Here is a 20,463-nt window from a genome sequence, read left to right on the forward strand (position 1 = left end):
CTTAAATAACATTCATTTTACATTATTTTATTGTTCGTAATGCTATAAAAATTATGACATCTACAAAAGTATCATACAAGTAAGGTTCAAATTATTATACATAAATACAAGTTTTAAAATATAATGATTTTTTTTTTTTTAACAAACGAAAGACAACGAATCGTTTCATGTATATATACACAAAATATCCTCGGTTATTTGGTAATCCTAAGTGAACTATAAAATATTACATTTTTTTTTTTTTCATTCAGTAATAGGACTAGACACCCAATAGCTCGTCGTCGCTATCAATTTCCCCATCTCCGCAGGGATCTGACGTATCCAATAATAAATGAGCTTCTTCTGTTGTATTCACCTACAATGGAAGATCACATGTTTCAATCTTTGCGGTAAGAATATTTCAGGCTTATTTATCGTCTCAATTCTTCGGTTTCAAATTTATTTTCTCATTTCAATGTTTTAATAATATAGTGTAATGATATTAATGAAAAAATGTTAAAGAAAATTAATACTGGTTCTTAGCGATCGATGAATCTTGAACTGTTGAAAGAAAAAGAAAAAAAGGAAAAAAAAATGTGCGGGGTTGTCCCGTTTATAAAATTCTAAGTAATAAAAAAAAAAAAAAAAAAAACTGTTCAAATTTTTCTTCAAACGAATAGGGTTTTAATAAATACACATAACCATTATACTTGTTAGATTTATTTCGTTACTTCAAGTGTCTAACAAAAGTGGGGATAAAAAAAAATCTAAAGTAACAACAATACTTATTTATCATACTAACAAATGTTACATTACTCTTGCTTCATCGATGTAAAGAATAAGAGGCCAATGCAAATTATTACCGCAATGCATAAAATAATGACAAGCAAGTGGAAAGTTCATTGGCATCTAGTGATAGATAATACTGGATATGGTGAACAGACCATTATTCTCTCAGTACACTTATATATTCTACGAAGAGGTACAAAGTTGAAGAAGTGCAGAAACAATAATAAAAAATTAAAAAAATAGTAATAAATGAAGAATGAATAATTTATCGGTTAACATTTCATGTTAGAAAAATACGGTAATGAGGAACAAAATACCCGAGTATCGAATAGTAAGTATACATATATATAACACTAATAACACATGAAGATTTTGCAGTTATTTAACAAAATAATGTGTCTCGCGTGAAAAAAAAACAAAAAACAAATTTCAACCTTTTCGTGTTTTTAGATCAATATTCATTCTCTTGGGGATCCGGAAGCACCTGTTAATGAAAAGCCAATCGATTTAGAGAGTTTCGAAAAGTAAAAAACTTATTACAAATAAAATAGTAAACAAAATGCTTCAGAATTCCATCACCGCTATCAAGCTTCCTCCTGTAAACAAAAATTATTGCAGAATGAAAGTCTATCCAAACCGCATGCCGAGGGGTCGATGAAATTTTCATTATATCTTTATCCCGAGTTTCCCTGTCATTGATAATTATAATCGAAATGTAACGTGTATGTACATAGTATATGTATATAAGAGGAAAATTTACCACAGTTTTAATCTGTTCGTACTAACGAATTTACCGTTTATTCTCAGAAGGAGTTTAGAATGCCAGTTCGTCCCGGTTTCTGACCGTCGATAAAACCTCGCACGTTTATGGCTTTGGATAATGGAACTACTGGTAATTAGGGCCATTACTTCCAAGTACCGACAATGTCAGCTGGGGCGAACAGGAAAACCCAGAGGAATGAATCAAAGCCAAAGTACCCAGTGAGTTAGAGCAACACGATTGCGCTCTGCACTTTAAGCAGGATTAAAATCTAATCTTTTGGGCCTGTCCAGGGTATGCGGAAATGTCAATTGTGTAGTAGGTACACGGTAACGTTTTTGGAATTTAACCAAATGCGATGCCTCCCCGGAAGCGATTGTAAATCGCGTTACAAAAAAGACGATTACCGACACGGCTTGGTAAAAATCGAGCAAACCCCCGGTTTTTCTAATCATAAACGAAAAGAATCACACGTGATAGGTTCCCCCGATGATAATGGAATTTCGACGCAACGATTGTTTGTACCAGGCACAACACAATTATAACGTACAACACAGAATATCTACGATGAAGAGAAAATAATGATAACAACTGTAAGAATAACTAGATACACTTTTCGTGTATGATATTATTGTCTATGGGGTTACGAACCCTCGAATATTGGACGGTGCTGTGGTTCCGTGAAGCAGTGATCGCATTTATACGGTATCTAAGGTCGGAACAGCTTCGAGGATTTCGCATGCAGAACCACGCGATCAGGACGACAGCGACCAGGAGCAACGCGGATACGATTGCCCATGCTGAAAATTTGATCGTGGGTAGATTAGTTTCTTCCATTTAGACCAAAGCTGATTTGCCAACAGCATCGGCATTCGTAAATCGGCATATTTCCCCTTACTCTGAACAGCTGCGTCGTTTTTCTGTAACGATTCGCGGGCTGGGGTCGTCTCAGTTGTATAAACAGGATAGGTCGAAGTCCTCGAGTCGAGCATTACTTTTTCAGGACAGGCGATTTTCGTATGCCACTCAAAGGAGGCCATGCAATAGCCGTGCTGCAACATAATTACAAGATAAGATCATTTCGTTAGGTTCAATTTTTATCACGATATTAATGAAAATTTTAGCAAGTCATTTATAATAGCAACACTCATTTCTTCATTTAGCAGCTCAATTTATATTCAGCTAATACGCGACTTGTTCGAAACCGATTTCGCAATACGTGCCTATACTATTCGCTTTTGCCGGTTTTCACAGATCGATCCAAACACAGTCGTTAATCGTTGTGTAAGTCACGTAAACGTTAAAGGGGAAACCCAGACCACATAGTTTTAAAAACAAATCCCGTGGGTCATCCGACTCGATGAGATATTGGAGGTATTCGACCCTGCAGAGATTCTGCGTCGCACACGTGCCACGGTAATTGATACATCGAATCTACTGAAAGTTTGCGTGGGATTCCACATGCGTGAGTACAATGAATATGATAATAATTATTGCATAAGTGAATTGATTGTTAAATGCAGTAAAATAATGTCCTCGAATAGTTATCGAGAAATACTCTTATTGTTAGATTCAAGCGCGATCTTTTGCTGCTAGCTGCTTCTGAATATATGCGACACACGCGTGTGTGTATATACTCGTACATATCGTAAACTGTGGTACGCATGGAATAACGCGATACGAAAATTGTGTGCGAAACCTGTTGCGGCGCCCGTCTCGCATTGCAATAATAATCATTAACGCGAGGAATAAAAAAATGCCACTGGGAATACCGGAATTTTCAACACTATATTAAGGATTCTTCGGTTTTACCGACGCGAGGTTGAGTCTTCGTTTTTACCGATATCCACAATTTTACGTGACGTAATAAAACACATATCACGACGATGCAGATAACGAGCTTCGTATTTATGTTTCTCGAACTTGGCGAGAAATAATTCCCTAATATATATTTAGACGAGTGACGGTTTATATAACGACAAGATGTCGGCAAACTCGGCTGATTACAATTTTACGACATCAGTTCAAGACAGATGTAGGGACGGAAATATTAACATCGAGTCTGTATATTTATATTGCACATTTTGAATAACATTAAAGCATGAGTCTTGCATCAGAGGTTCGTCGAATGGTGATGATTTTTCTAGGCCAGGTTTTATTAAAAAAAAAAAAAAAAAATACAAATTGGTTATTAGCGATAAAAATTCTGAGAAAATATGTAATAGCATGTTATAGTTGTGATTCCAATAAAGATTGACCGTGTCCACGACAGGGTCAAATAATTACGCGCGATTTCAGTTTCTCGCAATCGCAGCAGCCGTAACAGAAATAATCTGGCAAACACGTCCTTATCAAAGAAAATCGGGTAAAAGCTTGGATATTGCATAGTTATAGGGAAAGATTACGTGCGGCGTACACAGAGAGTTGATTTCTAAAAGTCGTTTAATTGTCTGGTAAGATGAATTTTTTTTAATTACTATTATTCAGTATCCTGTCAATTAACTGCGCGTTCTCATTAAGATTGTACATATTGATAATCGTGATCCCACATTTCTCACATCCTGTTTGCTTCGCTGTATGGTTTGTGCTGATAAGAGGCTAACCGAAGTGCAGAAGAGACAAACATATCGTTGGAGGAAGGAAAAAACTTTGTCTAATAGAAAATTTTTTTTTTTAAATAAAGAGATACGTAATTATAAACATCCCGGTTTAAAGTCAGACCAATATTTCCTGGGCCATTTGTTGCTTCGTGTCCACACCATAAGCCTAGACTCAATTACTCGCGTCAAAAGCATAAGTTTCCATTGATATTTGTTTGTCAGATTCCACTGATTCATTTTACCACTAGGAAAAAAAAAAAAAAACACAAAGATATTACTTTTCTCACTACTCGATACGCCATATAATGCGCAATTGAGAATTGTTGATATGCAGCTCTGGAAGGATGCGGTTTTTAGATAATACCAGATTTGCATCTTTATAAAATAATGTTTACGGAGATGATGAACATTCTTATATTTAGCTTGATAAAATAGATAATCTAACGAAAATATACTATTGAAGCTATTTTACGAAAAGTTCAAATGAATGAGCTATGAAACATTCAGGAATTCACATGTTTCATGCAAATGTAAATCTTCGGATCATCGTACCGAGAATCGTTTGCGGTAAATGTCGGAAGTCACGAATATGTGATTACCCTATTTTCAGTTACACGTATCCAATTACTAATTAGTAATATTCGTTCTTCAGGTTCTCAAAAAAAAGCATGAAAAAAAATCTCACGTTCCGAGTAATTGAAGCGTGTAGCAAATAAATATCCTTGAAAATGCAGAGGAACGAAGCTTACTAATTTGCTAGGTAAGATGTTTCGAATAAAATTATTACATGAATAATTTTTTTTCCAACTTCAATTCTGAAAATCATTCGTGTGGAGAATGCGCGTTAAATAAAAACGAGGAATTTTAAGATTGGAAGTCGTTTATCGGTATTTAGCGGTAATTCTTCTCCGTGAGACAATGTCTTCGGAGCGGAAAATTTTCCGCAAAAGAGAATGCATGTGTAGTAAGAAAAATACAGACGCAGTCGGCGTGACGTGACATTTTCTTGCTCTCCGCAAATCGCACCGTTATAAAATCCCGATGAAATTACCAGATCTATCACTGGCCGATTTATTTCTATCCATCTGCCCATTCAAGCGGTGAAAATTCGGTTTCGCAGTTCGCTCATGGCGTTCAAACGTTGCTGACTCCCAAAAGTTGGCTCACGCGATTTGCAAAGTGCCATCACTTTACGTGGGCAAACTACTTAAACAAACTGTTTGCAGGTCACGTATATAACACATGGCGAAACACTGGAATTCGAATAGCTTATTACACACACTCTGACGAGTAAATACGTGTTCTCACCTTTTCTCTCGCCTTATCGATACATGCCCGAAACGTGGATGCCTCATTTCCTTTTTTGCATTACAATGATGAGCATCTTTATATTTTTCGGGGATTTAGTAGTTTCAAAATTCTCTATGTATTATGCGCTGTACGCTTGTACCCTGTAAATTTTCTTGGAGTGAATAAAATGATTTCTAAATTTCACAAGATTTGGAGTTTCGCTGTTTTCACTGTAGCTTATCAGTGATTTTTCAATCAAAGACATTAAGAGAGTGGGTAAACAGCGATACAACACGTACGTTTCGTCGACATTGCAAAGTGTTTGAAATTCTTGAAATACGTCAACAACGCACGCGTCTTTTCCCATTAGCCAAGTGATTAGCAGATACGAAGATTTCAAAACCTTCACGAATGAAATTTAGATAATCATTTCGATCACCTTCCGACTCGCGTGAGAGATGAGCTATAAATTTGTTTAAAAAAATGCGTACGCTGAATTCATAAGTTACTTTCAATATGCTGCTGTGGGATTTAAAATCGGGACCCCGAGTCACAGGCGGTGATTGAGGAAATTTATCCAAGAAGACGCAGTTGGCATGTGACAACGCAACGATTCGAAGAAAACGGAGCAGCCAATTGTCAATTCAACAATTAGGCAGCCGATGCGGACACGTATGCACAAAAATTGTACCTACGTATCACACGCATGTATCGTGATGCATATATATATAAATTTAGAAGACGATGATCGACATTTTCGCCGGCATCGCGGCAGAGAGATGTGTACAGTGGCATAAACGTATCTTCATACAAGTATGCAAACTTGATTCCGTCGACTCTTCCTCGGTTCAAGGATTTACACCGCGATTCTCTCTCTCCCCACCCTTTGTTTTCAATTGCTCTCTCTTTCCCCTCAAGCCGAAGCTCGACGAGGTCTCGGCAAGCCAATGAAACGTCACGGTTTACTGGAATGAAGTACGTATAGAGGAGAGAGGGGAGAGAAGGAACGAGGAAATAGCTATTCGGTCAGTTTGCCATGAGCCGTTATAGAAAGTACCCAACTGCAGAGAGCGTCAAGCTGTTTGTGACAATAATTCCTAATCAGCGCGTACTTGACCGTTGGATCATCGGCGAGATCCACGGTTCCGCGAATCTCCTTATCCTGTTTCAACTTCCTACCGTAATTTCGCGACAAGAACTAGTCGATTAATAAAATAATTAAAAAGAGTGCGTATCGTAATTGAAAACTACGTACCGAAACGATTGCGCAGTGACTGTGATTCGCCCGATTTATAATTCGAGAAGTGATCGAGGATCGAGGATCGAGGAACAAGGATCGATCCCCGCAATACTCACGGGATTCCAATGCCTGCGGGACTTAGGCCCCACCCTTTTTAACACCAGGTAAGCAATCCGTATACTTCGCGCCACGCTTTCATCCACGCGCAATATGTGTATAAGAGAGATCTATGGGTAATTCGATTGTCGTAGAACAACACTCGGGATGATCTAACAAAGCGATATTGCAGCAATGGTTGCGTTACGTGTGACGTCATCAAAGCTCGGTATAACGCGACGTACAGCCGGCATGCTCACATTCCGTTTCCACTTTGCGCTAATCGTAACGCTGCGTCTCTATTTATTCCCATCTATCTCTGTCATTTAAGGCGCGAAGTATCCACGATTATCCTATCGTAAGCTGTACACAAAGATAATAAAAATAAAAAAAAGGTGTTTTTCTTCGTCAATCTATTGGGAGAAACACGCGAATGCTGTGCTGATTTGAACCGCGGCGTAATTTTTTCTCCTCATTTAATTTACAGTCTTGTGTTCGGTTTGGTTTTATTTTTTGTTTTTGTCTCGCGATATTTTTTTTTTTTTTCCTTGTATTTACGAAAGATTGACCAACGTTTCGAAATGCGCGGTGTCGGACTGGTTGCCGCAGCTCAGGCGATCCGAATACCGCGATGGCCACTAAGCTGAAAATAATCGATGCGTCGATTAATCAAGTCCAAAAAAATAATGGAACACGACTCGATTGAATCGGTGAAAATGAATCGCTTAATCGATCCTGTCGTATTTTTATGAAACAGTGCATTTGAAACCAAAATTTCGTAAATTTCAGAATATAGTCTTAATAGCGGGAAAGTTTTTCGATAATTTATAGTTTCGTTCAAAATATTTTTCAATCTCAGGTGAAAATATTTATAAATCTTTCGCTTATTATATCAGACAGGTACTTAGTGAGCAAGAAAATAATAATAATTGATAATCTAATTACAAAAAGTGATATTCTATTGCGGTCTTTAATGGGAGCAAAATACAGAAACCGATTGCGAGGAAGAATAATCGAGTTTGAACAATAATCTATTATACTCGATTATCGGGATGATCATTTTTAGATTTGAACGTACGATCAGCAGGCATCGCAACTGAAACTCCGATTAGCACTCTTCTCCCAATTTGAATGGGCTTAATTCAAGGTGATTTAACGGCATTGCTATAACCGGTTAATTTAGTACCTTCTTTAACGTAGACAAACCCGTGTTAACATGTGCACGAAAATAAAAAATCCCGTCGTAACTCCTGAGCTTGCTTATTCTCCCCATATTCTTTATCATCGTTCGTTATACTCGGGAGTCAAATTACCGAATGGAAAAATTCCAAATGCAGAAGATAAAAGAAAAGCTAGACACAACGCGTACAGGCACTCGGGCACTCTAACCCAGCTGTGAAAAAATTCTCGAAGCACGAAGCGGAATATTATTTTAACGCATCGCTTCGTCCTCGGAAGCGAGGAACGAGTTTGGCTCGTTTTTGTGGCAGTTGCCGACGCCATTGCTGTAGGTTATTTTTAACATCATATTTGTTAACTGGTATTATCGGATGCATGGATTTTGTACGCTATACGCGAATTATCGCTGAACATATATCGTGGAATTTTGCTTGCACGTTATTTTTTCTTTTCAAAGCCGAGAGATACGACTGAAGTCCAAATTTTTAACGATATTCTCATCGTCAGTGATGTGAGTTCGGCTAATGGCCGGTACGGTATTTATATTCGAGATCGAACTATGGATGAAATTGAACTGAAAAGCAAATCGTTAAGAAAAACTACGTGTTAGGGCAGTGACTATTCAAATGGCTGCTTAATGTCTAGGAAATTCGTAATATGGAATCTTGTGAAAACTAGTTAACGATGTTTACAGAAACTGGGGCTTGGATTGTATTATTTTAAAAATCAGGGATTGAATTCAACGGAATAATTGAACGATGGAATTTGTTTTATATCCTGTAGCATGTTATTCCACGATTATCTTATTACACGTTGCTAAAAGGTCACGATGCTTCAGGATCATGAAAACAGCATTTGGATAAACGCCTCGAGGTTGAAAAAACCTTCCAGATTAGTCTCGTTATTCATTGTTTCTCTTTTTTTGTCGCACAAAAACAAGTTGGAGGTACAAAATTTGTGAGCTTATGTAGTTAAGTGAAGATAGGTGTGACATTTTAGAACGAAACGATAACGACAACAAGATCAAAGCCGGGAATGTCCAAAATTTCGTTCACCTTTTACGGGTCGACGGGTCATTTCATTAAATAAGGTAAGCGTACCAGTTATTGACCTTTTTTCGTTGTTTATCAGTTTGATCCTTAGTTCCGAAAATTGCAAAAACTAAATTTGTAGACTTCAACCATCTAGCAGTTGGTTTTCGGCATCGACAAATATACAATTTGTGCCGTCAATTTATAATTTTGGAAAATAAGATGGTCAATAATTGGTACACTTACCTTATTCGAATACAAAATTCTTTCACATATCTGTGAATACAGATCCGTATACAACCATCTTTTATAATATATAGGTATTTACAATGCGGGTGTGAAGTTGGAGCAACGATTTTGCTGTTGATATGACGTACGTTAATGGGCCCACAGTTTAGAAATTACAAGACGGATCTCTTGCGGCTGTTTAAAAAACGTATTATCGATAGAAAACCATCACAGAGAATTTTGTGTGTAATTTGCCTAACTTTGCTTTATGAGTACAGTATATTTTGTACTTGATCAATTTATTCCAGATGCAGAAAAATGGATCACGATCCGGAGTTGTACCTATGCTCTGTTTTCTTTCTACAGGAACACGCGAGGCGAGAGAGTCTAGAGTAGAACCGAAATACAAAAAATGAAGAAGAAGATGGAGAAGAGTGGACTAACGTGGTCGTTGCTGTTGCTACTAGTCTGCATTGATCAAAGCTTGCAACAACCATGCGAATATACCGGGCTGGACTGTGATTTTAATAAAAGGAATGTCGATGAATGCGAGTTCACTTGTCCGTCATTCCTCGCGGATTCCAGATTTGATATTACAATCTGGCCGAGAAAAGTTGCCAAAATACAATGCAACATGGATCCACCCTGGTCAGATTTCAAATTAAATTCAACTGGTGAAGTTGAGGATGTGGAAGAGGTTCGAATCCAGTATTGTTCTTTACCTGACGTACCGCTGCACGAAATAACTGAAAGGCTTGGCGTTCAGCCGATACAGAAGCTGAAATTTGAATCGTACAAAAATCTGAGTTCTATTTTGAAGCGTCGTCATTTGTCAGGATTTCCGAAAATAGAAGAATTGAGTTTGCATTCGAATTATTTGCGTCGGGTTCCGGATGATTTATTGGATGATTTCCCGGAGTTGATAGCTTTGGGGTTACGAGAAAATGAGCTAGAAGACTTGCCCGAAAATTTTTTCAGGAACTTATCAAAGTTGCAGGTGCTTGAACTTGGGAATAATAAGATGACGCATATAAGTCCGTCGCTATTCTCTGGCCTTAATGATCTCACTTTCTTGAATCTCTGGAGTAATCAGTTGACTGAAATTGAAGCACACACGTTTGTCGGTCTGACTGCTCTAAAAAGCCTCGGTTTGCAGACTAACAAGCTAACCACCATTCACCCGGAAGGCTTCAAGCCTCTGATAAATCTGAACGAATTGAGCATTTCGGGAAATTATTTTACTTCGCTACCTGAGGATTTATTATCTGAAAACCGCAATTTGAAAATGTTTACTTTGAAATACAATCGAGTTGATTTGACCACGTTACCCAAGAGATTTCTAAGCAGCTTGCCTCGACTAGAAGAAGTATATTTGGGATACAATAAACTGACGCGTTTACCGGAAGATTTACTTTCAAATAGCACGTCAATAAAAATTCTTGATTTAAGTCACAATTCGTTGTCTACTCTTCCGAAAAGCATATTCAAGGATGCAATCAATCTCACAAGTCTAAACTTGAGTTGGAACAAGATAACAAGTCTTCCCGGTCGCATATTCCAGTCAATGGCAAAACTTCAGAAGATGGAGTTGCAGAATAATAACATATTCCAAATTACTCAGTGAGTAATAATTGTTTACATATACATATACATATATATATATATATATCTAACGTTCATATTTTTCAATCAATTGCTAGTAAATATACAACCGATGAAAAGCTACGCCATGATTAGAAACAAATTTATCATACTTTACTACTATTAATGGTTCTAATTTCATACGTTATGTAGTGCAAAGAAAAAAAAAATACTTTCATGCTGTCCGGCACTCATTACGGTGTTATAAAGTAATCAAGTATATTTTCGATCATTACAGGGATTTGTTTTCGGGGCTGAACGCTTTGGAAGACTTGAACTTGGAATCAAACGGAATGCGGATCATTGAACCAAACAGCTTTGATCCGCTGATGTCGTTGAAATTTGCACGGTTATCGCTAAATAATATCACTCTAAATGATAACCTTTCAGCAGCGGAGGCTTCACCTTTCGAGAAATGCGAAAATTTAGTTGAACTACATTTGGCTAATAACAGTATTACGCACATTTTCCAAGACTGGTGTACCATACTATCGAAGCTTAGAATGATAGACTTGAAATATAATCAAATATCCAAAATAGACGTGAGTGAAAATATATACATGTAACGTATATGTATTTAATACATATATGTTAAAATATTTTACGAGTTTTACCTCATGCGAACAGTAAGCAGATCCCACGAAAAATTATTTACGAAATGGAGACTGATCATAATTTTCATTTTTCAATAATTGGTATAGGTTTATTGACGAGAATAATTTCTCATACAAAACCATTACGGTACGTTCACAGTAACTGCAAACATATTTCTGGACTGTAGAACAGCTGTTTAATTCAGTGGTCCTAATTTATTGAATTATTGTACTCTGAAGTCGATAGTAATTTTTCGTGGAGGAGGGGGTTCACGTTTAAAAAAATGAATAAATAAATGTACATTTACGATTACTGTATTGTTGGAACAGCTTGTCGAGCCATTGATGAATGATATTATAACTGTATTGAAAATTATTAATTTAATTTTGGGTTTCTTATCTTTTCAGACTTTCGACTTGAATTTTATTCCGAATCACGTGACAGTTGACATCAGGCATAACAATATCAAAGAAATCGACTTAGTCTGGGCTGAATCGCTCGTCGATGATCCAAAAATAAAATTGGCCGCCGACAGAACTGTAATTATATCGGTGGATGAAAATCCAATTGTCTGTGACTGCGGCTTGAACAGTTTTCTCAAATATTTGAACGGACAGATGCATCCGAACGTTCAAAAACTGTTCCACATAAAACCTGACCAGCTGAAGTGCAGTGGCCCGCAATTTATGGCAGGAACACGCGTCTCCGATTTGAAATATAAATCTTTCGAATGCTACAAAGGGACGTGCGGAGAGAAATGCGATTGTTGGTTACGGGAAAATGCTAATACTATCATCGCAAATTGCTCCCACAGACTGCTCCGTGAAGCACCAGAAAGATTTAATCTGGAAGGTTACAACGTCGAACTTGATCTGAGCGGCAACCTTTTGACCGAGATGCCATTGGTCAATAAATTAGGATACGGGAACGTCACGGCGCTTTTGCTTTCGCACAACAACATATCCAGTTTTTCGGCCAATGCCGTACCTCCAACACTCAAGGTAAATTCCGAGCCGGAATAAGCAATTCTATCGATCAATGCACAAAGTGTATTCGAATAATGAATTCTCGGCACGTATTAATTTCTCGACGTTTATCTTCCAGGTATTGGAGCTCGACGGAAACAATATGAAACGAATGAATACGACAGCCCTGGAAATCGTTGAAAATTCGACGCCTCTGCAAAGGTTGACGCTCGATCGAAACCCGTGGACTTGCGACTGCGAGGCAAACGGTTTTAGAAAATTCATCCAGGAAAACGGGAGGAAACTACCAGAGATACTGAATACGTCTTGCGGGGGCGAAACTCACAAGGGGAAGAAGTTCTCGACGTTGACGGCTGACGAGTTGTGCCCGTCGGCGACCAGAGAGATCATAGTAGGCAGTCTCATTGTGGCGGCGATCGGTTTGTTGATCGGCGTTGTCGCAACTTTTTGCTGCAAGTACCAATTCCAAATTGAAATATGGTTGTACAATCATCCAATGTTCGGGAAGCTCTTCGCGGAGGAGACGGTGGACAAGAATAAAATGTACGACGCGTTTGTAAGCCATGCCCACCAGGATCAAAAATTCGTAGACGAAGAGCTGATCCCTAAGCTCGAAAACGGTGCCGACGAATTCAAACTGTGCGTTCATTACCGCGACTGGAATGTCGGCGAAGTTATTCCGGAACAGATCGCGAGAAGCGTCGAAGAATCGAGGCGCACGATTCTCGTAGTCTCCCCAGATTTTATACAAAGTATGTGGGGGAAATTAGAGTTCCAAGCAGCTCATCGTCAGGCTCTCAACGACCGCAGGAGGAGGGTGATCATCATAATTTACGGAGAAATCGGCCCCACTGACAAGCTGGACGAAGAACTACGGGCCTATTTGAAAATGAACACGTACGTAAAGTGGGGGGATCCTTGGTTTTGGGAGAAGCTGATCTACGCCATGCCTCATCGTGGACGAGGAAAACCGCGCGGAGAAAACGCACGAAGGGGAAGGTCGCAGAGAGAAAAAAACATATTGAGGAACCACCAGCAACTCCTCCAACTGAATCCCGACAGAAACGGGCTCGTTAATTCACCCGGAGCACCGGACACACCACCTCCACTTACCACTCCTCCGGCGAACTCGCTCAACACTTTTATGTCCAATGACAGTGCCAAAAGTGAAGTTGTAATAACGGACTGTCTCGAGAAGGAAATGGCCAATATCAACGCTTTCAATAGTCCGATGGACTTGTCACGGAAAAGTCAGCGTTCAGAACGGAAAATAACCGATGGAAAGGACACGATTCTCTTGAATCACGTGAATGCGGTGGCATAATCAAAAGTCGTATACAGTGATCAACCGAATCACGTATGGATAGTCAACCCTTATGGTCGTCAAATTTGTTCAACTATTCCAACGACGTGTGCGTGTGTGTCAAAAACATAAACTGATATTATTTTCAGACGCAAATGATAATGTGGTGCATCACGTTAACCATATTCACCGTCTCGTGTATGACGTGTAATAGTGTGATAACATTTCTGTATAGCCGGTACCTACGACTTGTGGCAGAACATTTATTTTCTTTGCTCAAGAATGAACGACCTCGCATCACTGCATTGGAACGAAAATTTTCAATCGCCATTGTAAATATTTAATTTAAGACTGAATGGTTGTAATACCAATTTCAAAAATAATTATAAAAATATTCTTTACTTGATACACGCCAGCAAATATAAGATAATTTTATACTCGTGACAGGCGTATCCTAAATATATCAGCGCGGAGCCGTGTAATAAGGAAGGAAAACTATGATTCGTTTGATATCGATGATCAGTTGTGACATCAAAGAAAATATATGGGGATACGTTGTAAATGTTAATTATTTCAGATTATAGTATATAGAATTAATTTTAAGTTTATATGGAACTGAATTATTGGGTCACAAAGTTATCGTTTTTATTGGGAAGAATTTTATACGCACACCTAAATTTGTACTCGTGAATTCAATAGTTGTTGAATAAACTAAACTGTCTCACGATGATCAGTATAAACAATAACTCGTAAAATTATTTTCGCAGTATTGTCGATCACGTACTACGCTCAAAGTATTACTCGTTTCTCTGACAATGAATGTGATGAAAAAATCAATTCCTCATAAAACTTGTTCGCATAGTTATGGATGCTATTAATATTTGTGTGAATGCGCGGTTTCATCATTCGCTTTTCATCTCGGCTTGACATCTTGTAGCTTGTGCATTCGAGTAATTTTGGAGGATTTTAGCAATAACCGAAGTGATCAAGTTATCATTGAAGTGGAACTGGCATGGCCGCTAAAAAACTATAACTAATTAAGGAGTAGATTGCTGTAAACCGTACTCTTCGCGTCTGCTGGGGATTGAACACAGTGTTGAAAACCGTCAATTCTACCTCTGGTTTTGACCCATTTCGACTAGACACAGCTGACCATGATATTGCGGATATCTTAACGATATGTTTCCTCGAAATGACCGCAGCAACTTCTTGCGGTCATTTGAGGATAGAGATAGTGTGTGTTCTGTTTACAGTGCCATCGTCGAGCCAAATGTTGCCTAAAATTAGCGGACTGTGTTCTTGACCTTTTCTATCTCGAGCCAACTGCCATTTTGTTGATTATAGTACGAACGCTTTCGAAGAATGCCCATACTAAATTACCAAATTGGGTATCCCTAGTTTCGCCGCTTCGTTGTTTTCGGTCATTTTTTATCGCTTCTATTAGTTCTCAATTAACGATCCATCGATCGTCGAGTACGAGTTTACAATAGCATAAGTATCACGTTGTAATCAGTAAATTGCATTTTCTATCATCAGAGATAAACTCAACGATGTCGGCTCTTCGTTTTTCGGGTTGTGGCCAGTTCATTGAATGCACGCACTGGCTGTTCAAACCCAAAATGCGGCCCTTTATCCGGTGGTTAATAATAGTTTTACTCGCGGAGAATATAAAATCGAAAATAAAAAACGAGTATTACGAGTGGTGGAAACTAATCGGGGCACGATATGCGGCATATTCGTCAAAATTTCGATTGGATGCACTAAAGTAGCGTGCATGAGCAGCTCTTCCCAGCCAGATATGCATTTAACGACAGAAAATAGGTCCATATTACGAATGTTTTTTTTTTTTTTTTTAAGAAAGATCTTCATGTACTCTAGTACTAATAACGGTTATTCAATAATTGATTCACTCACCAAAATCAGCTTTGGCCCACTGTCAATTCCAACGCTATCATTGCAGATCAATGATAATTCGGATGTATAGGAGTCTGGAACTCGGTAAAAGGTATGTAATCAAATGCATTATGATATTATTTCAATATTCATGAAGCAAATTCTGCCCGCTTTGAAATATTCAACGAACGTTTATTTCACTTACCACCGGAACATGTCGAACCATTTCGGTACACGAGTTTTATCGCCTTACTGTTGTAGTCAAACATTACACTTGTAATAGTACCATATCCATTTGTACCCTGACAAATTGCCGACCCATTGCAATGTTCCTTTCCGCCACAAATGTTTATGCTGTAGTTTTTTCCTGTGCCGGTCACTATCTGTGAAATCATTGAATTTTGCGAAATATTAGTCTAGCGATCGAGCCTTTGTTGTTAGAATATAAACAGTGAGTGCTGTTACCATTGAATGTTAAGCTGTTTCAATTCAAATTATACGTAAATAGACTTTTTCGCATATTATTCATAAAGTTGGATAGAGAAATCGCTTTTTTTTGATCAAACGTTCAATCGAGTGAACTACTTTACTCACACGTGGGACTGGTTTCGGATATAGCAGAGATAGATCTACTTTGTTCGCGTGAGTTGTATCTTTGACTGTACATGGTGGAACCCAAACACCAACCAACGTAGCGCATACAATATTGGTCTTCCATGTAAAACTGAAGTGACAATTTGAGTAGTTTTCAAATTCTGGTGATCCCTGTAACATGACATATTTTGCTTACTCATTTTTCTAGTTACAACTGATCATATTTGGGTAATTATATTTCTTTGGCAGTATAATAATAATAATAATTCTTTATTAATCGCAATTATATTTGCAATCGGTGGGAGGAAGTCGGGAGCAAGCAGAGGTTTGGCAGTGGTAGTAGAAACATTCGCATTTGCACTAGGGACGAGGGAAACTGCCATAAACCTTGTCCAGGTGTAGCTAGACCCAAGTCCAAAGCCCAACCAGCAGCCCGGCGCCTAAACGGCGTGACCCTTCTTCCATTTTGCAACTTGCCGTTCAGGACCAAATCGTCAGGTCAGGGGATTGAACCCAGGTCCTTCCGTTCCTCAGCCACAAGTGCTACCACCTCAGTTACTACGGTCGGTATGTACGAGGAGAGTCGAAGTATGAGCGAAAGCCGAAGTGAATAAATTACTGTTTTGGACTTACGTGATCTCCGTAGTAGTTGCAAGAAAATTTGAAAGATGAGGATAAATTTTTCAGAGGATTTTCGGGGCACGGCGAGCCCTGACTATAGTTCAAAATAACATTTTGTTTGTCAAGGAGAATTGTGGTTTCATCAGGATAACCCAGACTCTGTAAAATATGTTAATTGTTAAATCTAATGTTGACAATTATTGCAATATATGATCTGACATCTTGTATACTTTCCAAGTATGTGCCGAATATTTCACATTATCTAACCAATGAATTATGATTGTTAAATATTCATACACATTTGTTTACTGCATTTCCGATACTCACGGTTTCATTGGTATATTGGCCTTCGGAGGTACGCGCAGCCTGACAAACAGCACTACCAGGTGGACAGGCCAACCCTGGAGTCGGAATTACACCTAGACATATATTTATGTGAAACTCCGTACCCATCCCCTTGGCCACATAATTTTTCGAAGTTCGCACCAATGGAAGTAAGTTTGTTTCTTTTTCACCACATCTCAGCTGCATCGGAGTAATAGGTCAGTTGTCAGAAGGTATTTTGTGACACTACGCATTGAAATAAATCCTTCTACATCTGTTACTCACCCTTTTTTCACACGCCCGGTTAGTGTACCAGTATATAATCAAAGAACACGAATCATTTTTTACTATTATTGGTAAACCAGTTGATTCTTCAGGCCCGCAAATGAATGAGATAATAGTATAATGGTTTCGACCATTCTGACATTTCACGCCGTTTGTATAATTGAGATAAGGACCGCCATGTCGCCACATAAGATTAGCATTGGCCATACCAGCTGATACAAAGTCTTTGGTGTTACAAACCCCTGTGTGCCAGTGAAAGAAATGAAGGCAAGTTATATCATAAATTATTCTGCGGACCAAATATTGAGTAGCTTGAATTATTTCATTCAAAACATTTTTCATGATTGATTGTGTGCTAATTACCTGTTCCTTGCGGACATTTACTGTTACGAAGTGGGCCACATATTTGAAGTTGATATTGAGTACCATCAGACGTGTTTGTCATAACATAACCGAAAGACAACGCTTTCATGTTGTAACTGAAGAAAAGTTTAAGGTAAGAGTTTGTTTATATTGAACAACAATAACATAATCAATAAAACAAGGAAATGGAAATTGGGCATACATATATTTTGTCCGAGGATTTGTTACTTTGCACTTTTTAGCATATTCATTTAGGTACGTTTTGTTGCAGGCAAGAGATGTTTTCCATACAAATTCATAGTTGCAGGATGTATTGTTTTTATACATTGGTTGAGTATACTGTAACAAACGTATATTATTCTAGTGTTGTTCGAATAATCATTTTACTATGTATCGTATCACGTAGAAAATAAAATTTTATCCAAACATACCTCTGTAGCTTCAGGATCACAGATGAATGTTATATTTGTCCAAAGGTAACTGTGTTCTGTTTCATCATTGCATAAATGGCCGTGTGTGTATAGAATTTCCAAATTACCATTGTTAATGGTGAGCGCTTGATTTACTTCACCGTAATTAATGTACCTATTAGAATGTATAGTTAAGGTAATTAACAAGTAGATTTCATACAATAAGTCTCTGAATTGAGAGGTTGAATAAAAATATGCTTCACCGACGTTGACTAAGAGTGCCTTTTACTTACTCGTGATTACTCGAGTCATTTGAATATACTGCTAAGCATGCTCCAGCTGTTCCATAACACGCTGATCCATATTCGTGTATTACCGAGTGACATACATTGATATTCATTACCAAGTTTCCCTTGTCATCAATGTAAACGACGTAATTATTCTTATATGCTGTTAACGGACTAAGATCATATAGATTGTTACGTTCATCGACAACTGTGCAATTTGAGTTTTTTGGTTTGTTACAAGCCCATTTAGTATACCATATAAAGTATGTTGAGCAATGATCATATTTTGCCTGTAAATTATCTCTGGTTTATAACGACACATCTTTCAGACAGGGTAGACTAATTTTATTATTTTAATGCGATGGCAGAATTACTTTTGGAATTAGTTGAGGAATTGTAGTGTCGATAGCGTTCTCCTGGCATTTCATAATAATCAAAACTGTATAATTTTTAGAATTGCTGCACAGATCACCCGTAAAAGTGAACATTGAAGTATGATTGTTCTGCAGCAAAGGTGGAAATTTTCCTGTAAACATGTAACTGATTAAAAATTCCTTCAATCGTAGAAGCCTAATGAGATACCAGATTTAAACTGTTTAAAGTTCACTTTGAAGCGTTTTACTGTCTTTCGTAGATCTTGTGGTAATTTTTAAACACCTTAGAGTCAAAAAATGAGCTAAATTTATGTCGTTATACTAAATGCATTGAAAATTTTCAATATCTTCAAGCACGTGAACAGTGTAAACAGAAGAGAATAGACTTACATACATTTAAAACAATTCCTTACCCAGTCCTATTTCTGTCCCATGCTTGCGCAAACAAATACTGTAGTCACTACTTCCAGCGCATGTTTGTGACAGAGGCGAACAAAGACGCAGAGTTATATTTCCATCCGCAGATTCATCATAGATTGTTATATCCGAGCTCGATAGCTCGGTGAAGTTATGCTTATGCAAATGTTCTGAATCTGTAACGTGGCAGGTGAAATTCTGTTTCTGTAAATAGAAAATTTTAAAAATGTGTCAACTGCGAGAAGTTTTCGACAGTTCAATTGAACACCATGAAATTTGGGTTACAGTGAATTATAATAACTGCAGGTAATAATGAATTCCTTGCCTGACTGAAGACGAGCTGCGTGAGTATCGCAATAAGTATTGAAAGGGAAACATACAATCGGCATTGTGGCATATTCTATTTTTTTGTTTCAATGGAAATTATTTCAACGATGCAACACGCGCCCGAATATCAACGAGAATTATAGCGTTGCTGCTCGTTCAAACAGGTTGAGTATCGTGATAGGAAACGAAAAATTATTGGTTAAGCACTGAACGGGGTCCGAAAATTAATTTATCGTAAATGTTAAGTGCATTGACTAATTGATCAGACTTCACAGAACGCGGTACAAGGTTCTATTTTTGAGATTGACGGAACATAAATCCTACCAGCGATATAGCCTCACTTACATTCGGCACATACAGGCATGGAATACGGATTACTGTCGGAGGCTAACGGGGGGTGGAAACACAAATTTCGATAAAGGGGAATTACCAGCTTTCACGCATCCTTCGACGCATACCGCTTACCGGAAACCGATACATGTTACTGACTATACCAACTGCCGGTAAGTTCGACGTTCACATGTTTTTTCATCCCTGTGCTGCGGGCTATGGTCTTTACTAGTCACGTGGGCGACATTCTTGGCGTACGTATCATATTGTACTTTACACAGTCATTGATGGCTCGGATTTTCTGCCCGTAGAACGGGTCGAATGGAAACTCATTCTAGAATGCGAGGTTTCGTACACGGGGTTCGTTTCCACTACTAGTTACTACATGCGTAAATGAGTAGAAAGATATGCGGCTGATTGCGGTATACGAATATATTAGGGAACTTTTCGAAAAAAAGCGGTTTATGAAATACTTTTTGTGGTTAATCGATTGAACATTATGCCTGAAGAGTCGGATTTACG

The 20,463-nt window shown here is 38.1% G+C and overlaps 2 protein-coding genes across 7 annotated transcripts; one reads left to right on the top strand and one right to left on the bottom strand.

Moving 5' to 3' along the window:
* Positions 1-245: 245 nt before the first annotated feature.
* On the bottom strand, positions 246-20,060 carry LOC107221917 (cation-independent mannose-6-phosphate receptor). Of its 6 annotated transcripts, XM_046729955.1 has the most exons (17): positions 19,610-19,993; positions 19,281-19,488; positions 18,868-19,019; positions 18,500-18,783; positions 18,228-18,381; positions 17,999-18,135; positions 17,797-17,912; positions 17,434-17,675; positions 17,152-17,349; positions 16,837-16,983; positions 16,204-16,374; positions 15,815-15,992; positions 15,631-15,704; positions 2,427-2,580; positions 2,180-2,328; positions 1,203-1,252; positions 246-355 (listed from the first exon to the last, which is right to left on the bottom strand). In XM_046729955.1, the coding sequence occupies exons 1-16, from the start codon at positions 19,679-19,681 to the stop codon at positions 1,220-1,222; spliced, it is 2,469 nt and encodes an 822-aa protein (XP_046585911.1). In that variant the 5' UTR covers positions 19,682-19,993; the 3' UTR covers positions 246-355; positions 1,203-1,219. The 6 variants fall into 6 exon arrangements, with proteins under 6 accessions (XP_046585911.1, XP_046585913.1, XP_046585909.1 ...); XM_046729957.1 differs by lacking the exons at positions 1,203-1,252; positions 19,610-19,993 and adding an exon at positions 20,042-20,060; XM_046729953.1 differs by lacking the exon at positions 1,203-1,252.
* LOC107221983 (protein toll) lies at positions 6,446-14,462 on the top strand. The gene is made up of 5 exons (XM_015661178.2): positions 6,446-6,822; positions 9,559-10,812; positions 11,072-11,375; positions 11,835-12,428; positions 12,532-14,462. The coding sequence occupies exons 2-5, from the start codon at positions 9,605-9,607 to the stop codon at positions 13,735-13,737; spliced, it is 3,312 nt and encodes a 1,103-aa protein (XP_015516664.1). The 5' UTR covers positions 6,446-6,822; positions 9,559-9,604; the 3' UTR covers positions 13,738-14,462.
* Positions 20,061-20,463: the final 403 nt, after the last annotated feature.

The sequence above is a fragment of the Neodiprion lecontei genome, chromosome 1 (genome assembly GCF_021901455.1).
Source record: "Neodiprion lecontei isolate iyNeoLeco1 chromosome 1, iyNeoLeco1.1, whole genome shotgun sequence".
NCBI classification, from domain to species: domain Eukaryota; kingdom Metazoa; phylum Arthropoda; class Insecta; order Hymenoptera; family Diprionidae; genus Neodiprion; species Neodiprion lecontei.